This window comes from Mustela nivalis, assembly GCF_964662115.1.
Source record: "Mustela nivalis genome assembly, chromosome: 16".
Lineage (NCBI taxonomy): Eukaryota > Metazoa > Chordata > Mammalia > Carnivora > Mustelidae > Mustela > Mustela nivalis.
In genome coordinates this window covers 7,467,743-7,490,787 of record NC_139035.1, presented here as the reverse complement: position 1 = coordinate 7,490,787, position 23,045 = coordinate 7,467,743, and the positions used below count along the sequence as shown (strand labels likewise).

General features: G+C 43.7%; 2 protein-coding genes across 2 annotated transcripts in view; both read left to right on the top strand.

Annotated features, from left to right (window-relative positions):
- The window catches only part of PLD5 (phospholipase D family member 5), a 328,471-nt gene that overhangs the window by 64,547 nt on the left and 240,879 nt on the right, over positions 1-23,045 (top strand). The gene's annotated exons all lie outside the window — the stretch shown is intronic.
- The window catches only part of LOC309849824 (uncharacterized protein), a 55,860-nt gene that overhangs the window by 5,336 nt on the left and 27,479 nt on the right, over positions 1-23,045 (top strand). Inside the window, exon 3 of the mRNA XM_082702817.1 lies at positions 20,975-21,103. Within this exon, the coding sequence (XP_082558943.1) occupies positions 21,005-21,103 (99 nt within the window). The 5' untranslated portion in view covers positions 20,975-21,004. The remainder of the gene's footprint in view (positions 1-20,974; positions 21,104-23,045) is intronic.

Genomic DNA, 23,045 nt, shown 5'->3' with positions numbered 1-23,045 from the left:
CAAGTTTTAGGAAGTGGGCCAAATCTCTGTAGAGAGAAGGGAGAAATCAACACCAGTACCTACTTAATCAGTCTCTTTAATGAATTGTTACTCTGTTTCTATATGATTTGTATGTTTCCGACCATGACTGATGAATCAGTTCTTGCAAAGTGTGGTTCATCGGCTTTGGGTGTTTCTCAGGGGCAGACTACATTGTAATATGTCGCCACACCTAAGACCTGCCCGGTTTGTATTCATGGAACACAGAAGTTCTTTGTAAAACTGTGTTTATAACGTAGGTTTCGTGACCCTGGAAAAGGTGAATACTGTTTACCCAGCCTGGGACTTGGCACTGCCTGGTAAGCTTGTGTGAAAGTGCATTGACATGGAGTGGATGAATTTTTAACACGGACTGAATTGGTTCTGAGAATATGTTTCCTCTCCCCCGTTCTCTCCTTCCTCTCCTTGGAGTACTGATTTACTTAATCAAGGGGTTTTAAGTAAGAATCTTTACTCAAGTGTAACTTCCGAACGGAAAAAGTGCATAAATCACAGTTGTATAAGGCGTATTTCTGCAAAATGAGCTCAGTCTTGCAATTAGCACCCATTCAAAGAACAGACCGTCCCCGGCACCGGAAGCCCCTTTATCCCGCCTTCGTGATCTTGACTTATAGCCCCCAAATCAAGTTTTACTTATTTTTTAAGCTTATATACCCTCATTCCTAACTTTCTCTTAGATCTCTGTGCATGGGTAGGGATAGAGGAGTGTGCTCACCGCACTGAACGGTGGGGGATAATTCCACGTTTTCTTCTTCATTCTTTTCCTTACTTCAATGGTGTTCTTTATAAAAACGAGCATATGCCATTTACAGAAAACACATAAGCAATTTTTAGAAGAAACTGTGTTGCCTCAAAGTAAGCCTTTGAAACATTTTATCATGGGCATCAGTCAGGACGTTTTTCAAGTCCCTTGGAGGGCAAGTCAATCTGAGGCTTTCTGTGGTCTCGTTGGAGATTCTTTGAATGTCAGTAAGAGGAGACAGGCAAAACCTTTCACTCTCACTTCTCACTGCGGCTTAAGGAGCTGTTACAAGTACTAGAAACTGTTATAAACAGCAATATAAATTACAAATGGCAAAGGTTAAAATTTGTCGCAAGTTAATTGTCTGTATATCTTTGCAAGGCATAAGTCTGATCAGAATTAATAGTCTTGTTAGGATTTTTTTTTTTTTTCTTATTAGGATTTTCACATTGAGCTGATGTTTCAACTTTAGCCGAGTTGCCATGAACAAGTATAATTTCCTGCGGGGCCCGAAGGAAGGTGGGTTTCGTGGTCCCCCTGCCTTACGTGGCCAACCATGTCCCCTGGGACAATGATGTCTGCCTGACCTGTTTTTTCACAGAGCTTCCTATTACTTTCAAATGCGTGAAAGTAATATACTCTTATGCACTGTAAAGTCAGGAAATCTAAATTCTGGTTTTGTGTTCAGGGAAGACAGAGCAGAGCACTGACCCAAACTCTACAGGTAGCCTGACATGTAATCGAGAAAACTAAGACAAAGGCACTTTTGTTGCGGGGATTAGTAATTCGACTTCCTTGCTGGTTATGAGTCTGTTCAAGTTGTCTAGTTCTTCCTGTTTCAGTTTTGGTAGTTTTGATGTTTCTAGGAAAATTTTTAAGATATTTATTTATTTATTTATGAGAGAGAGAGAGAGAGAGAGAGCGAGTACGAGTGCACACAAGCAAGGGGAGCCACAGGCAGAGGGAGAAGCAGACTCCCTGCTGAGCAGGGAGCCTGATGCAGGACTCGATCCCAGGACCCTGGGACCATGACCTGAGCTGAAGGCAGATGCTTAACGAGCTGAGCCACTCAGCCATCCCTGTTTCCAGGAATTTATCTGTTTCTTCCACATTGTCCAATTTGGTGGCGTTTAAGTTTTCATAATCTTCTCTTGTAATTGCTTGAATTTCTGTGGTGTTGGTTATTTCTCCTCCCTCATTTGTGATTTGATTTATCTGGGTCCTTTCTCTTTTCTTTTTGATAAGCCTGGCTAGAGGTTTATCAATTTTATTAATTTTTTAAAAAGAATCAGGTCCTGATTTCACTGATCTGTTTTATTATGGTTTTTGTTTCCGTATCATTTATTTCTGGTCTAATCTTTACTGTTTCTTTCCTTCTTCTGGTTTTGGGTTTTGTTTGTTGTTCTTTTTCTAGCTCCTTTAGATGTGAGATTAGATTGTTTTTTTTTTTCTGAGATTTTTTATGCTTCTCGAGGTAGGCCTATAGTGCTATATATGCTTCCTTCTTAGGACCACCTTTGTTGTAACCCAAACTTTTGTACCGTTATGTTTTCATTTTCATTTGTTCTTTAACCTCCTTTTATTTGTGGTCTTTCCAGATTTTTTTCTTGTGGTTGACTTTGATACTTTGCAGATGACATGATACTCTCCATAGAAAATCTTAAAGGTGCCACCAGAAAACTGCTAGAACTGATAAATAAATTCAATAAAGTCACAGGATACATCGTATTATGGTCAGAGAAGGTGCATGGTTAAGACTTAAGTCTGTATTTGTTGAGGTCTCTTTTGTGACCTAATTTTGTGGTCTGTTCTGGAGAATGTTCCATGGGCACTTGAAAAGAATGTGTATTCCAAACATGGAATATATTTGTTAATGTATATTCTGGCCCAGTGTGTCATTTGAAGCCATTGTTTCCTTGTTGATTTCCTGTTTAGGTGATCTCTCCATTGATGAACATGATGCAAAAATTCTCAATAAAATAATAGCAAACTGAATCCAATAATACACTTAAATCGTTCACCACAGTTGAGTGGGATTTGTTCCTCATTTGCAAGAGTGGTTCATTATTCACAATTCAATCAATGTGATATATGGCATTAACAAAAGAAAAGATCAGAATCATATGATGATTTCAATAGATGCAGAAAAAGCACTGGACAAAATACAACATCCATTCATGTTAAAAACCCTCAACAAAGTAGGCTTAGAGGGACTATACGTCCACATGATGAAGGCCGTATATGCAAAACACACAGTTGATATCGTCCTAGATGGGGAAGAACTGAGACTTTTCCTTGATGGTCAGAAACAAGGCAGGGTTGTGCACTCTCCCCACTGTTGTTTAACATAGTACTAGAAGATGTAGTCATCCAGATTGGCATGGAAGAAGTAAAAATTTAACTATTTGCAGATGACATGATACTCTCTATAGAAAATCTTAAAGGTGCCACCAGAAAACTGCTAGAACTGATAAATAAATTCAATAAAGTCACAGGATACAAAACCAATGTACAGAAATCTGTTATATTTCTAAACATTAATAATGAAGCAGCAGAAAGAACATTTAAGAATCAATCCCACTTACAATTCCATCAAAATCCATAAGATACCTGGAAATACACCTAACCGAATAAGTGAAAAACATGAACCCTGAAAACTATGAAACACTAATGAAAGAAATTAACGAGGACACAAAGAAATGAAAGGCACGTGTTCATGGATTGAACGACCCGGTATTGTTAAAACATCTGTATTCTTCAAAGCAATCTACACATCTAACGCAATCCCTATCGAAATACCACCAGCATTAGTCACAGAGCTAGAACAAATAATCCTGTAATTTGTATGGAACCACAAAAGAGCCCAAGTAGCCAAAGCAACCTTGCAAAAGAAAAATAAAGCTTGCAAAATAAAAAATAAAGAAAAAAGAAAAGAAAAAATTCAGATGTATTACGAACTTGTAGTTATCATGACAGTATGGTACAGGCACAAAAATAGACACATAGATCAGTGGTACAGAATAGAAAACCCAGAAATGAACCCCTCAATTACATGCTCAGCTAATCTTGGTCAAAGCTGGGAAAAATATCCAATGAAAAAAGACAGTGTCTTCAACAAATGGTGTCAGGAAGACTGGACAGCCACATGCAAAAGAATGAGACTGGACCATTTTCTTACACCATGCACAAAAATAAATCGAAAATGGATGAAAGACCTAAATGTGAGACCTGAAACCATAGAAATCCTAGAAGAAACACAGGCAGTAACTTCCTTGAAATTGGTTGTAAGAACTCCTTTTTATTTTTATTTATTTATTTATTTATTTTAAGATTTTATTTATTTATTTGACAGACAGAGATCACAAGTAGGCAGAGAGGCAGACAAAGAGGGAGAGAGGAGGAAGCTTGCTCCCTGCTGAGCAGAGAGCCCGATGCAGGGCTCGATCCCAGGACCCTGAGATCATGACCTGAGCTGAAAGCAGAGGCTTAACCCACTGAGCCACCCAGGCGCCCCAGAACTTCTTTTTAGATATGTCTCCTGAGGCAAGGGAAATCAAAGCCAAAATAAACTATTGGGACTATATTGAGAAAAAAAGCTTCTGCACAGCTAAGGAAATGGTCAACGAAACTAAAGACAATCTATGGAATGGGAGAAGGTACTTGCAAACGACATATCTGACAAAGGGTTAGTATCTAAAATCTACAAAGAGCTTACAAAACTCAACAACCAAAACATGAATAATTGAATTAAAGAATAGGCAGAGGGTATGAATAGACATTTTTCCAAAGAAGACCTCCAGATAGCCACCAGACACATGAAAAGATGATCAATATCACTTATGATCAGGGAAATAAATCAAAATTGTAATATCACCTCACACCTGTCAGAATGGCTGACATCAGCAACACACGAAACAAGAGGTGTTGGAGGGGATGTGGAGAAAGGGGAACCCCCTTACACTGTTGGTGGGAATGCAAACTGGTGCAGCCACTGTGGAAAACAGTGTGGAGATTCCTAAGAAATTAAAAATAGAGCTACCCTATGATCCTGCAATTGCACTACTTGGTATTTGGACTACAAGAACACTAATTCGAAGTGATACATGAACATTGATCTTCATAACAGCGTTATCTACAATAGCCAAGTATGGAAGCAGCCCAAGAGTCCATTGATAGATGAATGTTTAAAGAAGATGTTTTATAGATACACCATGGAATATTACTCAGCCATAAATAAAGAATGGAATCGTGCCATTTGCAACAACAGGGATGGAGATAGAATTACACTAAGTGAAATAAGTCAGAGAAAGACAAACAGTACATGATTTCACTCATATGTAGAAATTAAGAAACAAAACAAAAGGGGAGAAGGGTGGAGGGGAAAGAGAGAGGCAGACCAAGAAACAGACTCGTAACTCGTAACTTAGAGAACTGCTGGTCACGGGGGGTTGGGGGATGGGTGGACTCGGAGATGGGGAGGAGGACCGCGCTTGTGCTGAGCGCCAGCTGATGCGTGGAAGTGTTAAACCACTCTGTCGCACACCTGAAACTAGTATGACACCATTAATTAACTAGAATTTAAACAAAAACTTGAAAAAAAAGAATAAACCCAATTAAGACTTTATTTGACTTTTTTTTTTTAAAGATTTTATTTATTTATTTGACAGAGAGAAATCACAAGTAGGCAGAGAGGCAGGCAGAGAGAGAGAGGGAAGCAGGCTCTCTGCTGAGCAGAGAGCCCGATGCGGGACTCCATCCCAGGACTCTGAGATCATGACCTGAGCCGAAGGCAGCGGCTTAACCCACTGAGCCACCCAGGCGCCCTGACTTTTTGATGACAAAAGAAACTCATGATAATTGAAGACGATTCAAAGCATGCTGAAAACGAAAGGAGAAAAGCACAGACATTCAGAGCTAATCCCTGTGCGTGTTGTATGTACGTAATTCTGGCCTTTCTTACATGCATACGTGTGCTTGCATCAGTATACACGCCACACACAGACTCATGCTTGCACGCACATATACACACCACATGTGTAATTCTTACTAAAAGCAGTAGGATAAGACTTTCTTTAATTATATATTCACAATATCCCACATGCTGCTTCCTAGCACTCATCACACTTTTAAATTATTGATACTATGATTTGATTAACATCTGCTTCCTCAACAGACTGTAAACTCTCACGCATCAGAACCATGTTTCCCGTCCTAATCTTGATGGCTCTGCCAGTGCCTGGTGTGTTAAATATGTGTTGAAAGAACAAAAAACCAATATTTCCCTTAGGTTCACAAGTAAATATTCATCTCTGAATATTATTCATAAACATGCTATTTTGTTCTTTTTCTTTTTTTAAATTTATCATGGCCATCTCTCCATGCCAATACATGTCACTCTCTGTCACCGTTTTGGTGGGCGTGGATGTTCTTTCCAATCTTCCTGCCAAATCGTTGTTTACAATACGCTGAGCGAGCATTTTTGCACATGCAAGTTGAAGCAACTGCCGGTCGGTCCAGTTCTTTTGCTCTTTGACTGCCTGACATCAAGGGCATGAATGACCTAATTTTAAAAGTGTTAAGCAGAGTAATGGACAGAGCAGTGGAAGGAAACGGAGGGAAGAAGATGGGAGAGTGTTTCCAGAAAGGATATACGAGCATATAGTTCATTTTATTGTGCTTTGCAGATACTACTTTTTTTATTTTTATTTTTATTTTTTTTTAAAGATTTTATCTATTTATTTGACAGACAGAGATCACAAGTAGGCAGAGAGGCAGGCAGAGAGAGAGAGGGAAGCAGGCTCTCTGCTGAGCAGAGAGCCCGATGCGGGGCTCGATCCCAGGACCCTGGGATCATGACCTGAGCCGAGGGCAGAGGCTTAACCCACTGAGCCACCCAGGCGCCCCGATACTACTTTAAAAAAAAAAAAATTTATAAATTGAAGGCTTGTGGCAGCCGTGCTTCAAGCAAGTCTGTCGCACCGTTTTTTTTTACACCAGCGTTTGCTCGTTTGGTGTCCTCTGTCACATCGTGGTAATCCTCACAATATTTCAAACTTTTTCATTATTGTTGTGTTTATTGTGATCAGGAATCCATGATTATGACTGGCTAAAAGCTCAGAGGGTGGTTGGTATTGTTTAGCAATGAAGTGTTTTAAAATTAAGGTGTGTACATCGTACTTTTGGACATCATGCTAGTACAGTAGAGTATAAGCGTAACTTTCAGATGCCCTGGGAAACAAACCAAAAAGTCACTTGACCTGCTTTATGACGATACTCACTTTACTACAGTAGTCTGACATATCACCTGTAATAACTCACCTGTAACATTTCACCTGTAATAACTCACCTATAATATCCCACCTGTAATACCGCACCTATAATATCCCACCTGTAATAACTCACCTGTTATATCCCAGCTGTTATATCCCCCTTGTAATATCTCTGGGTTGACCTGTAGCCTTCTGCACAGAGTCTGTGGATTGAAAGAGCACTGGAAGTACAGGAAAAGAATAATGTGGAGGAATCTAGCAAGGCAACATCTCGCCTCCCGGGGAGCTGAAATCTGCAACTAAATTCTGAATTATGAGAGCGAAGACCCCCTTGTAGGGCAAGGAGCCCCTATCTTCCTTAGCTCTTTGTAGGGTCCAGCTGGCCCTTGGAATCAGACAGATGTATAGGCTTTGTGGTCTGCCCCATCAGGCTTACTCTACAATCAGCCTCACATAAATAATCCCCACTCCATGTGTCATTCCCATTCTGCCGTCTGAATGTTAACGTCCAGGGTTCTAGGAGCCCCGTGAAGACGGCAGAAATGCCATCTCCTTCCGTCTCAGGAAGACCCTGTTAACAAAGGCACCTTCCCCCTCCCCGCAACTGATTCGGACTCTCACGAGACAGAAACGCACTTTGCTTCTTTTTGAGCCTTTCTACATGTTGGGCTATGTTTTAGAACAGGTAGCAGTGAGGTAGCCTAAATTTATCAAGTTTGTTTTTGTTTTTGTTTTGCTCTGTGCTAGGTAGTAGGGATAGAGTAGTGACCTAGCTAATTAAGATCCTTGCTTCCTTCTTAGATTCTAATGAGGGAAATAAACCATAAACATGTAAACAAGTCAGAGATTTACATATAGAGATAAGAGCTATGAAGGAAATTAGCAGAGTAGTACGAGCATCACGTGGTGGGTGCTGGCTATAAACTCCTCTTTGAATGAGGTGTAGGTCTTAATGCTAGAGAGGGATTGTTGATTCAGTTCTGAAAGTTGCACAACAACTATGAATTAAAGGAGGATGTAGGAAATTCATAGAAACCAGGACAGCAGCACAGACTACCTTATTCCCACTGCTTCCGTGGGTGGTAGGGATTTTCCAACAGAATTCCAAAAAATTTTCAAGATCACTGTGTTCTGATGAGTTGAAGACCATCCTAGCATGAGGTTTGGGAGAGTGTCCTTGGGTTTTCTTGAAGAGCTCAAAAGCAGAGAGGATTGCTTCTTAGTGGCCCCAAACAACTTCACATTGATTTTGTGCCTCTTGATACCTTTAAAGATCAAAGGAAAAATATCATTGATTATCCAAAGGACTTCCATAAAATCGGCAAATTATCTTTTTCCAGTTTGATTTAATTCCTGTGATGTGGGAAGTTGGAATGGAGAGAAGTAATTCTTTATATGCTAACATCAGGACTTTGGCTTTCATTGAAATTATAAACTTACCTATGTTATAGGTAACATTATAGGTGATTGTGGACTTTTTTTTTTTTTTGATCCAAAACCCAAACACACTCAAGCTGACTTATGTTAAAGACAACTGTGTCGTGAGCAGTGAGGACTTAATAAAACACCAGCAGGAAGTACAGCCGTGCCTCCCATGATGGTGGACCAGATCTAGAGACCGTCTCCCTCTGGGGCCGTATCTCTGTTTCACAATGTCTACTCCATCTCCATTCTCCTGTTTATCTCTGAACACTCCTCTCTGAACTCATTCATTCACATATTTTTACATAAGACTGTCCCTCACTGGGTATTTCCCAGATAGTGGCTTCAGCTCAGTGACTGAGATGTGTGCGTGCATCTGAAATCACACCCCCCGTGGCCTCACCCAGTGTGGACCCTGATTCAAGCAGCCATGTCCAGGGGCCAGTTGTGTGGCCCAGTTCCCACGGCACACAGGAAGTGTGGAAGGGCTAATATCAGTACAAATAGGAAGGAGAACATACCCACATGCTGAGAACATCCCCACGCCGAGGCCTGCATTACACCCACGCGCTTTGCTTACACCCTCCTCCTACAGATAATCCCTTAGCCTGCTCCTGCTGGCGCCCAAGGAGTATAAATACCACCACACCCTCTCCGACTGCAGATTATGCCAGTGGACCACACATACTTAGCGCACCCAGAGGGGAATTTGGGAACCTTTAAAAGTTTCTTGTTACCGTCAGATTCCATAACCAAAGACACCTAATCAAAGAAGGCCCCAAAGCCCTTGTCTTCCTCCCCGCTATTTTGCAATCAATGGGCTAAATGATAAACTCCCCTAAAAGGTGAAAAATGTAAACAAGCAAAAAAATGGGAAAGGGAGAGAAGAGTCCAATTTTTAAGAGTCTTTCATTTTCAAAATGAAGAAGGAGGTAGGTGTCTGGGTGGCTCAGTTGGTTAGGAGTCTGCCTTCAGCTCAGGTCATGATCCCAGGGGGTGGCTCAGTTGGTTAGGAGTCTGCCTTCAGCTCAGGTCATGATCCCAGGGTCCTGGGAGTCAGTGGGGAGTCTGCTTCTCCCTCTCTGTCTATTCCTCCCCTGCTCATGCTCCCTTACTCTTTCTCTCAAATGAATAAATAAATCTTAAAAAAATAAAAAAGAAAGAGGTAATACTCCTCCACAATAGCCGATAGCACCTTTTATTGGGTTACGAGTCTGGGAGCTCATACAGTACAGAAGCCTAGTGGTCAGAGCACAGACTTAGATTTGATGAGTACCTTGAGCAAGTTGCTTAACCTCTCTGCACCCCAGTTTCATTGTAACCATAACCGCCTCGAAGGGGAAAGTGGGAATTATTTTTTATTTATTTATTTATTTTTTTTAAAGATTTTTTATTTATTTATTTGACAGACAGAGATCGTAAGTAGGCAGAGAGGCAGGCAGAGAGAGAGAGGAGGAAGCAGGCTCCCTGCTGAGCAGAGAGCCCGATGCGGGGCTCGATCCCAGGACCCTGGGATCATGACCTGAGCCGAAGGCAGCGGCTTAACCACTGAGCCACCCAGGCGCCCCGGGAAAGTGGGAATTATTAACGAGTGAATATTTGCAAAGCACTCGGAATGTTAACAGACCACAGTAATTACATATGTAGGTGTTGGTCAACTACCTAATTCTTACAGAGCAGGGAGGGGGTAAATGATGAGGATGAGTGACCCAAGGGCACCCACTCTTTGTGCCATTTCCTTGAGGGTAGCAGTTGGTTTGAAATCACTCCTCCAGCCTCTGCCAACTGGGAAGACGATGTTGGGAGACTTCTTGTCCCCCTGTCCCTCTTTGCTGTCTTTGAGAGGGGCATCGGGTAAGATTTTCCAAAGCCCTGGCTGTGCCCTAAGCCATTATTTCTCAGCCTGAGGGCTCCCCAAGAAGCCAGGTCTCTGGACCCTTGTACATAATAACTTCATGAAGTAGCCTTATGAAACTGGTGTGTGATAATAACCATGCATGCCTAATAATAAAATTTGATTTCTGTCTCTAGTCCCTGGCACAGAGCTCCTCAAACCCTTGGGATCCCCTGAGGGATACAAGGAGCATTTGCAGCTTGTAAGACGTTCCTTTCCACCGTACCCAAGTTTATGCTAATGCGCTGACTCAAGGCCAGGTCTCTACATAGCTGCAGGTTGGAGGCTGGGTATCAGAAAGACCATTAGAGCTCTCTTCATAATTAGAACTCTTTTCATATGTGTGTGTGTGTGTGTGTGTGTATACACGTGTATATATACACACACATATATAAATGTATAAATATATACATGTATTTATTCTTGAAGTATAATTGACATACAGTGTCGTATTAGTTTGAGGTGTATCACGTAGTGACTTGACAGTTCTCTCCATTACTCAGTGATCACCAGGATAAATGGAGTCACCGTCTGTCCCGTCTGTCCGCATTCAGTGTTGCTGTAGTATTTGCCGACTATTTCCTCTGCTCTACTTCTCATTTGCCTGACTTCTTTGTAACTAGAGGTTTGTACGTCTTAATCTCCTTCATCTAGTTTGCCCATCCCCTCCCCCACCTCCCTTCTGGCAACCGGGGTTCTCCATTTAGGAGTCTGGTTTTTTGTTTGTCTCTTTTTTCGTTTGTTTTGTTTCTTAAATTCCACATAGAGTGAAATCATGTGCCATCTGTCTTTCTCTACCTGACTCATGTCATTAGCTTTAGACCCTCTGGGTCCATCCGTGTTGTTGCAAATGGCAAGATCGCATTCTTTTCTTGCTGCTGAGAATATATTAATAAATATTCCCCCTCCCCTATATATAATGAAGATATGACCATATATATATATATGTATATATATATGTGTGTGTGTGTGTGTGTGAATCAGTGGACACCTGGGTTGCTTCCATGTCTTAGCTATTGAAATTCATGCTGCAATAAACATAGGGATGCATGTATCTCCTTGAATTAGTGTTTTTGTGTTCTTTGGGTAAATAAATACCCAGTAGTAGAATTCCTGGGTCATACGGTATTTCTATTTTGAAGATTTTGAGGAAACTTCATACTGTTTTCCACAGTGTCTGCACCCATTTACATTCCCCCCAGAAGTGCTCAAGGGTTCCCTTTTCTCCACATCTTCACCGACACTTGTTATTTATCTTTTTGATATTCGCCAGTTTCACAGGTGTGAGGTTGTATCTCATTGTGGTTTTGACTTGCGTTTCCCTGATGATGAGTGATGTTGAGCCTCTTTTTGAGTGTCTGTTGGCCATCTGGATGTCTTCTTTGGAGAAATGTCCATTCATGTCTTCTGCCCATTTTTTAATGGGATTGTTTGTTTCTTTGGTGTTGAGTTGTGTCAAGTTCTCCATATAGTTTGGCTATTAACCCTTTATTAGCTGTGTCACTTGTGAATATCTTCTCCCATTCAGTAGGTTATCGTTTTGTTTTGTTGATGGTTCCTTTGCTGTGCAAAAGCTTTTTCTTTTGGCCTTGTCACTATAGTTTATTTTTGCCTTTGTTTCCCTTGGCTGAGTAGAAATATCCATAAATGTGTTCCTATGGCCGATGTCCAAGAGATTATTGCCTGTGTTTTCTTTTAGAAGTTTAATGGTCTCAGGTTAGGGGGTTAGAACTTTGATCTCCAGCTAAGCCCATCACACCTCTGGGATGGGAGAGAGATTGGAGATTGAGTTTTAATCACCAGTGGTTAGTGATTTCATCAGTCCTACCTACATAATGAAGCTTTGATCAAACAAACAAACAGGCCTGAAATGATGAGGCGAAAGGACTTTCTGGGTTGGTGAACATTGTAATGTTTGGTGGAAGGCTGGCATGCCCCCAAGAGGGCATAGATACTCAGCACCCACCCCCCAATACCTTGTCCTAAGCATCTCTTCCTTTTGACCAGTCCTGGGCTGTATCCTTAATCATGAAACTATAATCACATATAGAGTGATTTCTTGACTTTTGTGAGCCATTCTAGAGAATTATCAAATGGGGGTGCGGGAAGGGTTTGGGGGGAGCATCTCTGATTGGTAGTAGTCCAGGCAGAAGATCCCATCCTTGGTAGGCCATATGGAGGGGCATGTGTGCGACAGGCAAGTAAAATACCATCTCTACCCTCAGCTAATTTTGGTGTAACCGTTGTGTGAATTTGGGCTGTCGCTGATCTTCCTCTCACCTCAAGTAATAGTGCCAGCTGTGTGCCAGCTGTGAGCCGGCTGTAAGCCCAGAGTTTTGAAACCAGGGAGGTCCGAAAGAGGACCTGGAAGCCACCCTTCAGAAGGATGCTTCGTTTATCTTCACAACACAGTGAAGCTTCTCTTTGCTCTTTTAGATTCCTGGACTAATTTTTATGAAGATTCTTAGAATAGATACTAAATGTAGTAGAAATATATGACACCTGGTCATGGTAGAACATAGTGTAACGTCCTGATGGTCCAAACTTATAGTTCTTCTTAACGAAGGGCTTTCTTCCAAGGTTGGACACTATACCGATGAGAAGACACGTGACCCATGAGAACTGAAAACAAATCGTATCTGCACTTGCATCCGCCCGCTCCCGCCAAGGTGCACGTGTTCTAAAAACATGAGTCAATAAACATTAAAGCTGTCTATAATCAGCTTCCATTTATAGGCTAATTTTCTTCGGTGTTACTTTGTTGTCTTTGTTTCCTTTTAGATAAAAAGCTTTCTCTGTGTTCACTTGAGCTGTTGTCTTTAATAATTAATGTGGCTTCATTGTAAAGATATTTTTTATAACCAAAAAAAGGTGACCCCCTAAGCCGAAGGATCAGTAGAACAATTACACATTAAAACGACTGCTAATGGAGATCTTGATAGGAAATGACCTTACCGGTTAAACATTTATGACCCACATGTGGGCTTTGGAGGCAACATGATGGAGATTGCAATTCATTATTTAACAGGGTAAAAAAGAAGACACGATTGTCCGTGTTTGAAAGCAGAAGAAATGCTGTTCGCATGATCCAAGGACAGAAAATAACACCTAAGAAAGAACTTGTGAAGTAAATGGGATTATTTTATTTATAAAATGGGAGAGCAAAGGGCCATTTAAGATGTGTTTAAGGAGTTTGTGAAGGACTGTTCTAACAGGAACTAGGGGTCAAGCCTTCATTTCTACCATGGATGCAAAAAATGGGTGGCATTTTAAGCGGCACGGGGGCTAGGGTAAGACACAAGGGTATTTTTCTGACAAGGAGAGCTCTTAGATACTTCTAGTGGGTTTTGGAAGTTGTCAGTGAGCATGTTTGTGGAGGTCCACTGTGCATGGTTTATTGTACTGGTTGGGGAGTGAGAACTACTATACCCTTCCAGGTCCTTCCTGCCAGACTAAGAATCAAATTGATAGGAGACAGATTAACAGGAGAAAATAAAATTTAACAATGTACATACGGGGAATCCACACAGACATGGAAATTCCAAAGCCAGGCAAAGTGAGGTGTATGTGTCACTCGGAACTTAGGAGAAAGGGGGGGCGGTCTGGGTCTTCAAAGAGAAATAAAGCAATCCTCGGGAAGAAGAAAGAATACGTGTTCGGTAAACATATGTTTCCCGCCCCTGGGACACATGGGACAAAGAGAAGACTTTGATCCAAGTAGCCTTGCTGGGTTTCTTCCTGCCTACCATCCCTTGTTCATATCATACTGCGGTTGTCTGTGGTGGAAGGCTCCCTTCCTGGGGCAGGTGACCTATCTAAATTCTTTTTAAGTGGTTGTGGGGGGACATAAAGAGCTTTCTCTGAATCTGCTGGGCCTTGGTTGCTTTTAACTCAAAATAATCTTTATGCCAAAGAGGGCCATTTGGGGATGGTCTTTCCTTTACGTTTACTTCATTATTAATGGAGTTCTTTCGGTTTTTGGTTTTCTTTTCTAGTACTTATTTAAAATAGGTCACAGCCCTGCCTTTCTGGGTTGGCCTCTGTGAGGTTTACCTTAAGGCACAGAGTAGTGGTAGCTGATTCCTCCCAGTAAGTTCCATCTTAGGCCTCCAGGTCAAGGGTAGAAGAGATCTAAAAAGCAAATTGGTTCATTGTCATTATTTGTGGCTATTATGTTCTGTAGCATTACCACACATGTTGAATTAGTGCCTGCTGACCAGGTGCTCCTAGCAGAAATGCAGGGTTAGGATTCTACAAACCTCTGGTCCCTCTGTTTTCTTCAACCAGTCAACACGTAACTTTGGCTGATGTGCGATTCCGTTTAAAGACTCCTTTTTATTTATTTATTTTTATTTATTTATTTTTTAAAAAAAGATTTTATTTATTTGACAGACAGAGATCACAAGTAGGCAGAGAGGCAGGCAGAGAGAGAGGGAGGGAAGCAGGCTCCCCGCTGAGCAGAGAGCCCGACGCGGGGCTCGATCCCAGGACCCTGAGATCATGACCTGAGCCGAAGTCAGAGGCTCAACCCACTGAGCCACTCAGGTGCCCCCCAAAACTCCTTTTTAAATATGGTTGACTCATTCACATTGGACTTCATTCACATTAGCCAACTATGCTGTAACTCATGCCTGGACCAAGCTCATCTAATGCATGTTTTTGGACCGTAAGTCCCATCACAGCCTTCCTGTAGTTAAGAAAGCCAGAAAGCCCTTCAACGCTATGCTTGGGATGGGGGGGAGGGTCAGGGGAGGTGTTGGACAGTGAAACCACCAACAAAATCACAAAAATACCAAAAAAACCCCAAAACAAAAAACAAACAAACAAAACACAGTACTAAATAGACCACGAAGGAGGACACTTCTTTACGGTGTGAAAGCTACAAGACGCAGAGCATCTTCTCGTCTAGCCTCAACTGGGAACATGGGTGTCGGGCAACTCCCAAGTTTTCAGCCCCTTGTGAGTGCCTGCGAAAGCCTTGCAAGTAGTGATTTTGGGGGTACAAATAAATTTTAGCAAGTGGGCAAAATTTACCGATACAGAATTGGCGAATAATGAATCAGCCGTACTGTGTGTCCCCCGATCTTTTCTCCCAGCAGTGATCTGCGTTTCCACATGAAGTTTCCTATTATGGAGCTGGACAGAAAGAGCGAGCAGAGTCTGAGTGGACAGTACGTGTTGATGTGTCTCAGGGCACCATCCGTGGGCTGACGGCTCCCACAGCTGCCTTCCCACACCCGGCCTCTCCATGACCTCCAGGCTCACAGATCCCGTGGCCGCCGCCTCTTGGAGGTCCCCTAGGCATATCACCCCTGCTGTGTCTGAAATCGGTGTCTCGATCACCTCCCCTTTCCCAGCCTTGCTCCCGCCACAGTAAATAGCAGCTCTGCCTCTTCCATGGCTCAGGCTGGGACTCTTACTAGTGTGATCCTTGGCCCTTCTCTTGTTTCTCCTCTCTGTGCCCAGTTCCTGAACAGCTCCGCATTCCCGAGGCATCAGAATCTGGCCACCACCCTCTGTTTCCATGTCTCGCTCTGTCCCCGCCAGCATCACCTTGTGCTTGGACCACTCCCACCATCTCCTTGTGTCCAGAAGTTTTGGCAGCTTGTCAGAAGTCAGAATGTTCACTCTGAAATGTACGTCTAGCCTGTCACATCTCAGCTCCAGACTGGCTGGTGACTTTCTGTCTCACACACCCCTGAAGTCAAGTATCTGACCACGGGCTGCGAGAGTCTACATCATTTGGCTCTTTTCCTCATTCTGTGGCCTTGTTTCCCATCACTCTCTCTTTTGCTTACTCAGTGTCACCCATGGTGACCTCCTTGCGGCTCCTCAGTTGGGATCGTCACAAACCTGTCTCAGGACCTTTACATATGCTCTTCTTTCTTTCTGAGCAGATATCCATCTGATACCCCTAGCATCTTCTCTGAGGTCAGTACTGCACCGTTATCACTCAAAGCAAGCTTTCCTTCCTCCCCTTCACTACCGCTGTCGCTCTAGCCTCTTCACCCGGCTCTACTTTTTTAAAATGATGCTTATTACCATCTGATGTAGTACATGTTTATTAGACTTAATTTTTTTTTTTTTTTTGGTATGATTCCATCTGCTAAGTGTATGCCCTCTCAGAGCAAACACACTGTTAGTTCATTCACTGCTGTACCAAGTACTTGGACCAGTGCTTTGAAAAGAGTGGGGAAGTATTTATTGAATGAATGAATAGGTAAAAAGAATAAATATAAAATAAGACCCTCAATATTAACAAAAAAATGTGAAGGTGCAGAACAATATATTTAGATTGCCCCATTTGCCTAAAAAGGGGGATGATACAAACGTGTGTGTTTCTTTGTCCCCTTTTTAGTTGGCACAAGCCAACTAAAAAAGAGCATCTTACTTAAATCCCCTCTACGGAGCATGAGCTGTATTTTGTGGAAGGAAGAGAGCTTCTGGGAACTAGTATGCATTGCTCCATTCCTGTAAAGGAAGGGCTGTCACAGTTTCTTTTTGCCTTTTCTCTCCACTGTGTTGTGTATTTTTACCGCTCCTCTTTATTGTAAGAAAAAAAAAAAAAAAAAGGATTGACATTTTGGGGTCATTTTGCTCCTTGCCATCTGCCATGGAAATTTTGACATGGGGATGAGATGGGCACACTCTCAAGTTGGCGGCATGTCGAGTGAGGTTTTTTTGAATCTGAAAAATTGCAACTCTGTCTCAATCCCATTTTAAATGGCCACATCTTCCCGGTGAAGTCGGCCATTGTCTTTCTTGCTTCTCCCCCACCCCTAGTTGGCTTTTCCCCTAAGGTTTTTCCATCTGTGTTTCAGGCACCAAAATCTATCCTGAGTTCTAATTTAGAAAAACAGGCCAAGGTGCCGAGGAGGGTGTCCGCCATCACCCCCAGCCCCTGCTCTGTTCTGGCCCCCTCCGTGGCCCACCCATGGTCGGACACTCGACTGCTCACAAGACTTTGTGCCGGGGTGAGGGTTCCTGGGATCATCTTAGAAAAGTGGAGAATTTCACTTGTTCCTGTGTGGCTGTGTGTCCTGTAGATAAGGCTCTCAGAGATGTATCAGTGTTCTAAGCTTCAGGCTTGGGGGACAGATTTCTACAGACGTGGCTTCCACGGACAACCCTGAGCAGAGGCCCAGGCCCCACACTGGTGGAGGAGGACCGCTCCTGTATTACGTGGTCCCTCAGACCTGACGAGGGATTCCCTATGTGGGCAGGTTGTATTGTGGCCTTGTCTTATGATAGGCTGTTGCTTCTTTGGTTTCCAGTAGAAATCAGTGACTCACTGCTAGCATTTATCCTTGGTAATACCAGGATTCCCTTTCATATTATTCTGTTTCTTTCCTCCCTCCTGTCCCAAAGTCATTGGCATCTTTGGACTTGTAGGTGTACTAGGGGAGCCAAGAACGATGTAAAACACAACAAAAATACTATGCCGCCGAGCAGCCACCAGAGTCCCTCCCACCGCCCAGCTCCTCAGCCACAGGAAGCGGGCGCCCATTACATGTTCATCAGTCAGGGTTAATTACAGCACTCATCGCAGTGTGGAGTGTCTGCGTGTTCACGGTTCCATGAGCCCCCACTTTCCACTTCCAGACGCTCCTTTCGTATTTCTGGTGACATAGATCATTTCATATGAGCTCCTGGCAGCAGGCGGACTGGTGGCTTCTCAGATTCCCCTGTACGATTTTTGGGATCAGCGATGCCTTCCCTCCGAGGTGGGGCTCAGGGCCCCCCCCCTACGTGAGCCGACACAACCAGCAGCACAGAGAGCTTCCCTGAGCCTTCTGACTTGACATGCCTCTAACTTTGTGACCTTCAAATATAGCTGTGAATCGGTGGTCTGCTTTCCACTGGCACTGAGTGAAAAAGGAGTCCCTAAGACTTAGGGACTTTGAGCGCTCTTGGAGCCAAAGTGAACACAACCGAAGGGATGAACATTACCTTCAAAATAGCCGGATGCTTGACTCTTCTGATATGCGCGACTTGACTTTCACCACCTGGCTGACAGAGTTAAATCTTTTAGGGGACAGCCAGCGTTGGCCAGTGTTGATGCCCTGCCCCTCGCACTGTTTCCTCCGGAAGCAGCTAAGACAAGCAAATAAGGCAAGAATGAGAAAGCAGGATCACGGTGTGCGCTGAGCAGGGGTTACATGCTCCAGGCGAGAGCGGAAGGTGCAGGGCTTGGTGGCGTGGCCTGTGTGAGAGATTGAATTACACCGGAAGTTACTCTTATCCTGATTTATCTCTGACCTCCATTTCCTAGAAAAGATCATCCCAGGAAGTCTCTTTTCTCCTTTAAAAGTGGCCGTGGCTGCACGAGACAGATATCTGTGTTCTTCAGAGCCTCTGAGATGACCCAGGCTTCTTGCACGCAGCAGCTTTTCAACCAAAGCCACAATTCTTGAGACGCACGTGAATTATGCAGGGTTCAGACAGGCTCAGCCTGAGGACACATGGGGAAGGCAGGGCTGGGGCAGGTGCTGGGTCCAGGTGCAAAACCCCCCTGGGAAGCAGAGCAGGTCATGACGCCTGTGGGGCAGGCAAGGATCTAATGCCTGTGGATCCAGCCATTTGTTGATTCTGTCCCGACTTAACAGTGGGTTGGAGCAATGACCAGACGCCCGGTGCCAAACTGAGAATAGGAAAGTCATGCCCCTCCGAGAGATTACCACCGCTGGCTGGGGCTGGCCTGGGGCTGGGACAGATCCTGAGGGCTGGGGGCTGGGGTTGTAGTGAAAAGATCCACAGAGCAGGCGGGAGGCAGGGCTTTGGGTCCTATCCAGCTTAGGGTAAGGACCCTGTTATTGCAAGGAACAGAGGGTCTCTAGGGAAGACCCAGATGGCGCTAGGAGGGGAACTGAGTGGCGGGGAAGGAGTATGTTAGGTGTGTGGACGCTTTGTGGTCATTTCTGGGGATTATGGATGAAATGTGTGTCTTAGTATTCATATCTAGAATCCCTGACCCCAGTCTGATGATGTTTGGAGGTGGGACCTTCAGGAGGTAATTACGTTCAGATGAGCTGGGACCCCATGATAGTTTAGTGTCCTTGTAAGAAAGACAGAGACACAGAGCTCTCTCCTCTGCCATGCGAGGACACAACAAGAAGGTGGCTGTCTACAAGCCAGGAAGAGGGTCCCCACTCAGAGTCAAATTAGCCAGCCCCTTGCTCTTGGGCTTTCCAGCCTTTAGAATGATGGGAAAATATGTTTCTCTGTTGCGATAGCCCAAGGGGACTAAGATGTCCATTCAAGAGACCAGGGAGGGTTACCTGGGATTTCAGGGTGGTCCCTGGATTCCTGGTTCCTGAGGTCCCTGGATTCCTGGTTCCCCTTCAGGGAACGTGGGCCTGAGCCACGTTGATGCTTTCTGTGGCCCCACTGGGCAGCAGGGAAAACCACTCCATGTGCTTTGTGTATTGGGGGTGGTGGGGAAGTAAGTGTGGGAGGAGTAGTTACTCAAAAAGACAAAACCAAACCAAACCTTGGGGTGCCTGGGTGACATAGTCTGCTAAGTGTCCAACTCTTGATTTCAGGCTAGGTCATGATCGTGGGGTCAAGATCAAGCCCCAGGTTGGGCTCCAGGCTGGGATTCTGTCTCTCCTTCGCCCTCTGCCCCTCCCCACAAGCTCACCTTCTCTCTCTCTTACAAAACCAAACCAAACCAAACCCTTGAAAATGGATTCTGAATTTTCCTTAGGGGAAAAATTACATTCGTATCAGGAGTATATTCATTCATTATTGTGCCTATAAATGCTGTTTGCTTGGAGGAGTGTGGTCAATGAACATTTTATTTTATTATTATTTTTTTAAAGATTTTATTTATTTATTTGACAGACAGAGATCACAAGTAGGCAGAGAGGCAGGCAGAGAGAGAGAGAGAGAGAGAGAGAGAGAGAGAGGGAAGCAGGCTCCCTGCAGAGCAGAGAGCCCGATGCGGGGCTCGATCCCAGGACCCTGAGATCATGACCTGAGCCGAAGGCAGCAGCCCAACCCACTGAGCCACCCAGGCGCCCCTCAGTGAACATTTTAATCCATAAATTCAGATTTCTGCCCTTCCTTCATGGCCAGATCCTCACAGTGATTTAAACATGCAGATGTAGTGATGAATCTTGGATGTAGAAAGGTGATTTAGGTGCCACTGGGAATGTGCTCATGATATGAAGTAAAAATGGTCATTCGTCAGGAAACCGATGAACATATTTTATACAATTTCACTGGAGTCCTGATGGTAAATGCATGAAGAATATTCCCAGTCTTACTTATAATCCTTGCAGTTAAACTGAGGCTGGTGGTTTGCTTTCCTCCCTGTTAAATAATTTCCAGTAAGCTCGAGTTCTCGCTCCCGAGCTAAATGCAAAAGTTCCCTGCCAAACTGAAGTTAAACTGTTTTTGGCCGACGTTAAAGTTGGATCTGCCTCAAAGGAAATTCTGTTTGCCTTTAGGGTTATTTGAATATTTTCAAGACCAGGTTTTCCTTTTCAGTGCAATATCCTGTGTGACATCTTAATTCTCATTGGATGACTTTGTCGTGGTCGTTCACCTTTGAACTTGACTTTGTCATGGTCGTTCACCTTTGAACTTGTGGCTTGCTTTTGACAGAGCCGTGACATCGTGAGGCTCAGGGGGACCATGAACCTGGCAAGACCACATCCAGCCTCAGACGAGGGTGGCTACCTTTACCTAACTCAGAGAGCTGAGAACCTCTGCTCGGAGGCCTTCCAGAGGAAGGTGACTGCTGGCCCCGATGATATGGGCACTCTTGTCATTTCTTTGGCCGTACTGAAAACATTTCTCCACCTGTTCTTCCAGTATAAATTCTGATAGTTGGGGCTTCGGCTTCCCCTACTCCACTTCCTTTTCTCCCTGCTTCTTCTAACCATGCAATTTGTATAATTAAAAGTTTGTGGCACACTTTTTTTTTTCCCTGTATGGAACCATAGGAGATTATAAAGTACCGGGAAAACATAGGAGAGAGCTGTGGGTTGTGGCAGCAGCTGCTTGCGTTACGTGTGACATTTAATGAGCCGGTGACCTGTGCTGAGTTTTCTGAGCTAACTCAGGTCATGTGCTGTGCTTCTGGGTTTGAAAGGTAACCTGACATTTTGCACGGATAGACTTGCCTGACCCATTTTAAGGAGTGACTAAACCAGGGCCGAATGCTCGTCCCTTCTTCTGATCACCACGGTACATTGGTAACTCTGCACCTAGTAAAAATAATTCTTGTTTAAGAATAAACATTGGAAGAGTAGCTGAGCTACTTTTCTTGCTGGAGAGTAAATATGCCCTCATAGAGAACAAAACTGTGAGACTCTCCAGTTCTTGGTTTATAAGCCAAGGCAGTTGCAGGCAAGATAGGAAGTGATTTTGGCTTTCGTTTCTGTCCTCGCAGACGTCCACGGAGTGCGTTTTCATTTCTTTTAAACGCTTACTGTATCAGACTGTCTAAAATAGCTGTTTCTTGGAGGAGGTTTCGGTAACACACTACCCTTCCCTAACAGTCTGTTAGAATTCACTGTGTCTGCCTAAAATGGAGACAATGAGATGGAAAATATTTGGAAGTTTCTGAAATTTTTCTAGGATAAAACTTCTAGTTCTTTAGCTCCCAGGGAGTCTGTGTTCTAGAATGAAGAGGGACACGGCTCTGTTTCAGTCCCATGATGACAGTGTCCTCCTGCTTCTCCCCTCTTACTGCTCACGGTTTTCTGCTTAGACCAGAGAAAAGGATTCATCAAGAGCATTGGAGAGTGTCTGTTAGCCAGGTTTGCTCGTTGGACTTGGGGGGGAAAGGGTGGGTTTATTTTTTTATTATTTTTTAAAGAGCTTATTTATTTATTTGACAGAGAGAGAGAGAGAGAAAGCATGAGCAAGAGGGGTAGAGCGGAGAAGGATAGAGAAAGTCAAGCAGACTCCGTGCTGAGTACAGAGCCAGATGTGGGACTCGATCTCACGACCCTGAGATCATGACCTGAGCTGAAACCAAGCGTCGGACGCTTAATAAACTGTGCCACCCAGGTGCTCCAGGGTTCCAGAAGTATAAAGATGAGCTAGAAAGCGTCTCACGTGATCATTTGCCTTCATTGGGCTTTTCCACTTGCTCTCTAATCAACGTGGTGGGAAGTAGTTGAGGGCTGTGAAGGAACCTTCACAAGATCTGTTTGTTTGCCCACAGGACACGTGGTAGTTGGGAGACCTTAGGAGACGTGGTCCTTCCCTCTGATGAAAGTGTGCAGAAGGGCACCATGGTGACAGTGTTGCTTTGTAATGTTAATGATTGTGTTAATTATTAATCACAGTATGATTCATGTTGACAGTATCCCTGGAGTTCAACCCTAGAAGCTTTCTGTAGTTAGGATATCATCATGACGTTTGATCCCCCAAACGAATGACCAAATGTGCGGGATAATGCTAATTCTACTTTATAATCATCTGTTAATTAGGCTAATTCTAGCTGTTCCAACATATGAAACTCAAAATCTCTGGGCGCCTAGGTGGCTCAGACAGTTAAGCGTCTGCCTTCGGCTCAGATCATGATGCTCCCAGGGTCCTGGGATCGAGTTCCAAATCAGGCTCCCTGCTTAAGGAGGAACCTGCTTCTCCCTCTGCCCCTCCCCCTGCTTGTGCTGTCTCTTGCTCTCTCTTTCTCAAATAAATAAACAAAATCTTTAAAAAA